The sequence below is a fragment of the Pezoporus flaviventris genome, unplaced genomic scaffold (assembly GCF_033815535.1).
Source record: "Pezoporus flaviventris isolate CSIRO_AGI_PZ_B2104156 unplaced genomic scaffold, CSIRO_AGI_Pfla_v1 ptg000090l, whole genome shotgun sequence".
Lineage (NCBI taxonomy): Eukaryota > Metazoa > Chordata > Aves > Psittaciformes > Psittacidae > Pezoporus > Pezoporus flaviventris.
The window spans coordinates 5,325,347-5,331,327 of NW_026892638.1; the positions used below are offsets into that span (position 1 = coordinate 5,325,347).

Consider the following 5,981-nt stretch of genomic DNA (forward strand, 5'->3'; position numbering starts at 1 on the left):
TGGCTACACAAGCTTCAAAACTAATCATGACGTGAAGTTACTCTAGACAGCACTTTACAACAATTTGGCTAAGTGGTAATACCAAATGTCACAAACACCCAAATGTCAATATAAGACTTTCTTACTGTTCAGTCAAAGTTTACAAATACATGTCAATGATCCACACTGAGCAACATCCTTAATTTTAAACTACATGAAGATATGTAATGCCTATAATAATGTAATTATTCTGACATAACAATGTCATCAAAAGAAAAAGGTAAGTAAAAGTCCAGGGGGATTTTATTTAGTTTTTACATAGAGGGATGAAATGTTTACATACACTTTTATTCCATGAGTGTTAATGATAACAATCTACAAATACCATTCATTTATTTTCCTCCTTTTCCAGATGCCACAGACCTTGACCTCCAGCTATAGCAAAATTATCTGGAATTAGTAGGGGTGCCTAATGGAAATACATACTATGGCAGTTACACTGGTCACAGTTTAACTGCTTTACTGACCCCGCAACTGGGCAGGGACAGTGTTGCCTTGAAATAAATTTATTTCATAAAATATTTCAAAGAATAAATTTATTCTTTCAGGTGAAAAAAAAGTCATGCTGAATTCCGCCTTTCATTAACATAAAATGCATTTAAAGCCTCAGAGGCCTTTATCTTCCACAAAGACAATAAACGGATTTTCACAGATGGAAGTGTCCCATTTCTTAATTTCCTGACCTGTAGCTGGAAGTCAGTGCTTTCTTGTTCCCCAATATAATTACAGACAAAAGACCAGAAACATCCAGGGAAAGGGAGGGGCAGAATCTTACTACGGAAGTCGTTCTAGCAAGTGCTAAGTTGTTACTAAGGCAGCTTATACATGAATAGAAGTAAGTCTGATTTCAGGTGAAGACTATGCTTTCATTGAAGAACCCACATACACTACTTTCAGGAAATAATCAGATCTTGAAAGTCTCCATGTCAAAAATAATTACAGATCCTTATAATGATTATAGCAACACACTTAAAATTATTCTTCCCTCTCCTAACTTCCAAGAAGCACAGTGAGGATGTACTTTGCTTGACTGAAATTATCTGACACAGCTTGCCATAATAGTCTGGAATTTTTATTTTATTTTTTGTCCTTTAGACCACCAACGTAGAGAAAAACCTATAAAATGCAGTACTAAGCCAAGCAGAAACTTACTCATCTTAATAAATAATTATTGCAGCTAAAACAACTGTAGCAAAGTAATATTAAGCAGATTTCTGTTCATTAATTCATCAGCTGTTCTAAAGCTTGTATAACCTAAGCTGCTTAAAAAACTCCAGCACTTCAGATTGCAATTTTATCTCCACCTTACAAACTAAATATAATTCCAAATTTATGTACAAGTAAATTCATCTTATCAGTAAGGCTTAGCTTTTCCCTAAGAATATTTCTAACATATTCACAGTATAATATATCACAGAAAATCCATATCTGTCCCACAGATCTTTGGATAGTAGCGTTGCAAGATGGCAATTCATTGTGCTTGATAAGCCTGTTCAGCTTTACCCAGATGTCCTCCAAATTCTGACTATTACAAATAGACTCTTCAATTACCCACTTTGCTCTGTAAAATGCATGCAGTTTTAGTCTTTCTAAATTATTTTGCAGTTCTTGAGACAAAGGAAGGATCTTTTCTTTAAGCTTAGGGCTAGGGAGAGAGACACTCCAAGACCTTTTCAATTTTTGTATTCCGTTACGTGGTGGGTCTCCTTGATTCTCCAAGTTAATTAGTCTGTGAACAGTTTGTGCTTGGATTAAAGTCTGCCTGTGTTTCACGTCAGACTGAAACTCAAGGAGGTACTTTGTGCAGTCACAATCGGGAGCTCCTGTAACATATTCTGAAGGTGTAGAAAGCTGTTTCAATTCTTCTGCTTCCTCACAAGAAATAAGAGGTGGCTGCTTTTTTGGTTTGAGGGGAAGTCTGTATAAATCATTTGGAAACCAGGGTGTAAATCTTGGTAACCGACGAATGGGAAACTCCTCCACTGCTGCTTCTGCAAAGTTCTGCAGTTTTACTAGATCTCTCTGATATGGTCGATAATGCAAGACCACTTCCATGCTTGTACAGAAGGAATCCAGTTACTCTTAAGAAAGGGAATGGTTTCTTGATTAGGATTCTCAAATCTAGACTGAAACATCTTATTTATAAGCACTCGCTTGCCTCGTGCTGCAAAGATCAGTGGAAAACAGGACCTAAAGCAGAAGTATTATAAAAAAATAAGATACTACCATATTAAGAAAAATACTGCTAGGATATTTTACAAAAAAAAAAAACAAACCCAAACCAACCAAACAACCAAACAAAAAAAACACAACCCAAACCAAAAAATCACAACACCAAAAAAACAAAAGTTATGTTGTAAAAATAAGCAAGATATGTATCAGAATATTCTACTTTATCTAGGCTGAACATTAGCAACTGTACACCACCATTACCATATAACTTTGGTATGCTGAACATTACCTGTATGCACACATTTTACTCAATACTGATCTTCCCAAGAGTATTCTTTTACTGTCAATATCTCATTCTTGCTATCCACCTGTCATTACCCTTCCTGTATTACTGTGATGTATATTAAAAGACACACAATTACTGGTGCCTATTTTCTTAAATTTACCTAACTTTTTTTTTTTTTCTAAGTGCTTTCCTCCTACACTTCAACATTTAAGACAGGGCATGTAAAGCAACTAGAATGTGCTACAAAAACCCTTCCTGAAATAGTACTGATTGATGTATCAGTTTTCACAGTAACCAGTTAAAAGGGAAGTTCTTTAGGCAAATGAAAGTTGCTTGCTTCCATTTCATATCAGAACTACACATTTAGTTTTAAGTCTCTGTCCTGGGTTCAGCAGTAGCAGTCATTTTTCTCCTTCTTGGTAGCTGGTGCAGTGCTGTGTTTTGACTTTCGGCTCGGGAACAGAACTGATAGCGATGTTTTGGTTTGGCCAAGGACTTTGTGAGCCTCATGCTCTGCCAGGGAGGAGGGGAAGCCGGGAGGAAGCAGAGACAGGGCACCTGACCCAAACTGACCAAAGAGGTATTCCATGTACTCCATACCACAGCACGTCATGCCCAGGATGTAACTGAGAGTTACCCAGAAGGGCTGGGAGACTGCAGGGTTGGAGGAGGTATCAGTCAGAGCTTGGTCGGGCTGGGGGGCGCAAGTTATCAGTCAGCTGGTGGTGAGGTGTTGTATTCTCTTCCCTTGTTATTTCCTTTATCATTATTATTATTGGTGGTAGCAGTAGTGATTTGTGTTATACCTTAGTTACTAAACTGTTCTTATCTCAACCTGTGGGAGTTGCATTCTTTTTGATTCTCCTCTCTGTCCCTCCAGGAGTAGGGGGAGGGCAAGAAGGGGGGGAGTGAGTGAACAAGTTACCTGACTGGGTTTAAACCACGACAGTCTCAGGGCTTCCGAGCAATGCATGCAATCATATTTTTAGTCCTTAACTTAAGGACCTGATACTTCCTAAATCTATTAGACTTTTTGAATAATAATAAGCCCTTAAAGATTTTATACTTTCATACATCATTGCTTTCTTTCATACAAAGATTATATTAAGTTCCAGGGGTGTGGGGACAGGACATGGACCTACAAATGCTACGGTAGAACTTAACATGCACTCTCTTGCTCTCCCATCCTTGTCCCACCCAACATGTTTGCAATCATTTTGATACCTTTCTCACCTCTTTTGCAAAATCAGTCTTAAACCTGCACCAATTTTCATACGAGCCAAAGGATTACACTGGTTTCTTACAAAGGCAAAATTATCTGTCATAAAACTCTTTGCTTTGAATTAATTACTATTGAAATGTGTTTGTAATATCAGCTGATGACATTCTCAGGTTTTTGGCTTCACTGTGTGTGTGTGTACATATACTCAAAAAAGGCCTTGTTAATCTCTGAATTAGGAGGTGATCCTGCCCCTCTACTCTGCTCTCGTGAGACCTCACTTGGAGTATTGTGTATAGTTCTGGTGTCTTCAACATAAAAAGGACATGGAACTGTTGGAACAAGTCCAGAGGAGGGCCACGACGATGATCGGGGGACTGGAGCACCTCCTGTATGAAGACAGGCTGAGAAAGCTGGGGCTGTTCAGCTTGGAGAAGGCTGCATGGAGACCTCATAGCAGCCTTGCAGTATCTGAAGGGGGTCTATAAGGATGTGGGAGTGGACTCTTCACTAGGGACTGTAGCGACAGGACAAGGGGTAGCGGGTTAAAACTTAAACAGGGGAAGTTTAGACTGGATATAAGGAAGAAGTTCTTTAATGTAAGGGTGGGGAGGCACTGGAATGGGCTGCTCAGGTAAGTTGTGAATGCTCCATCTCTGGCAATGTTCAAGGCCAGGTTGGACCAAGCCTTGGCTGAGATGGTTTAGTGGGAGGTGTCCCTGCCCATGGCGGGGGGGGGGTGGAACTAGATCATCTTAAGGTCCTTTCCAACCCTAACTATTCTATGATTCTATGGTTGTTATCTTACAGTGACATGCAGACACCATTAAAAGCCTCTCTCCAGGAGTACTGCAAAACTCGTAAATGGGCATGAGCTCTGAAATAACGTACACAGCTGCATTACTTCATCCAAGCAGCCACACTGATTTAGGATGCTCACAGAACTGAGATTTTAACCAACTATTTATTACTCCTACTTAACAAGCAGCATCTATTTATAAATAAGAATACTTAGAAAAAAAGAAAGTAAATATTATGTCTGATGATTGAATTAAAGTTAAAGTAGATTCAGACTCCTCAGAATTTCTATTGCTGACTTACTGGCACCCAAAATGCCAGCAGAAATTAACAATTTGTTTACAGGGCTCTCTTGATTTCTGTATTAATTCTGCAAAGTACGTGAGAGACATATTCTTATTTCTGCTATTTGTGATTCCTGAATCAAGGATGCAAGCCCAGTAGCAGTGCATTAAGCATAAGATTAAAGGGGCAAAACCATTAAGGGGGTGAGAGGATTACACCAAACAAGCAAAAGTGACAGCAGGGAACTGGAAATTAGAACAGTATTTTACTGTGAGGGTTCTGAGGTGCTGGCACAGGTTGCCCAGAGGAGCTGTGGCTGCCCCATCCCTAGCAATGTCCGAGGCCAGGCTGGACAGGGCCTGGAGCGACCTGGTCCTGTGGAAGATGGGCCTGCCCACGGCAGGGGGGCTAGAACTGGATGATCTTAAGGTCCTTTCCAACCTTAACCATTCTATGACTTTTGTTTGTTGTTTTTTTTTTTTGTTGTTGTTGTTGTTTTGTTTTTTTTCTTCCCCCCTGTAACTGCTGAAAACTGTGTAAAATGCAAATACATCGCACGACCTCGATGACCCCGCCACGCAAGGTGCACACACACAATAGCTTGCCACCGCACCTCCTCTGCCTCTTTTTTACCCTCGGCCACTTCCCGCCCTGTGCCCTCCTGCCGGCCCGCTCCCTCCTTGGCCTTCTAGGAGGAGAAGAATCGGGCCCCCCCTCCGACGCGGACGGCTTGTTTTATGACCACAGCCCACGCCTCCCGGCTGCCCCCCCGAGCAGAGCCCGGCCGCCTCGCCTCGCCTCGCTCTTTAGAGCCAGCCCCAGAGCAGGGAGTGGAGCTAAGGCAAGGCTGCGCTGGTGGGCTTCGGTGGGCCGCGCTGCAGTACCTTTCAGAGCCAGCAAATGCTCCTGCTTGGGCTGGTTAACGTCCATGGTGCCAGCCTTCACGCCGACGGGCCAAAAAGCTGCCGGTAGCGGAAAACAAAAACGCTCGGCCGAGAGAGCCGAGATGAGCCTGCCTTCAGTGCTCCGGCGCTGCGAACACCACCGAACCCGCACACGCCTGTCCCATGATGCAACTCGACGCCGCCGCAGCAGCACGAAACTACAGCCCCCAGAAGGCCCTGAAAGCGAAGGGACGGCGGTCGCTAGCCCTCGCGGGGCTAGCCCTCCCCTCCCCTGCCC

At 42.2% G+C, this 5,981-nt stretch overlaps 2 protein-coding genes across 6 annotated transcripts in view; both read right to left on the reverse strand.

The window, feature by feature from the left end:
- Window positions 1-5,815, reverse strand: part of TRAPPC13 (trafficking protein particle complex subunit 13) — a 32,015-nt gene extending 26,200 nt beyond the window's left edge. For 4 of the 5 annotated variants that reach the window (XM_061475815.1, XM_061475814.1, XM_061475813.1 and 1 more), the window contains exon 1: window positions 5,684-5,815. In XM_061475815.1, the coding sequence (XP_061331799.1) occupies window positions 5,684-5,729 (46 nt within the window). In that variant the 5' untranslated portion in view covers window positions 5,730-5,815. Of the gene's footprint in view, window positions 1-1,708; window positions 1,850-5,683 lie in introns of those variants that run through there. The other variant, XM_061475816.1, reaches the window with a different exon arrangement.
- SHLD3 (shieldin complex subunit 3) lies at window positions 265-5,821 on the reverse strand. Its single transcript, XM_061475818.1, has 2 exons — window positions 5,684-5,821; window positions 265-2,229 (listed from the first exon to the last, which is right to left on the reverse strand). The coding sequence occupies exon 2, from the start codon at window positions 2,092-2,094 to the stop codon at window positions 1,345-1,347; it is 750 nt and encodes a 249-aa protein (XP_061331802.1). The 5' UTR covers window positions 2,095-2,229; window positions 5,684-5,821; the 3' UTR covers window positions 265-1,344.
- Between the last annotated feature and the right edge of the window lie 160 nt (window positions 5,822-5,981).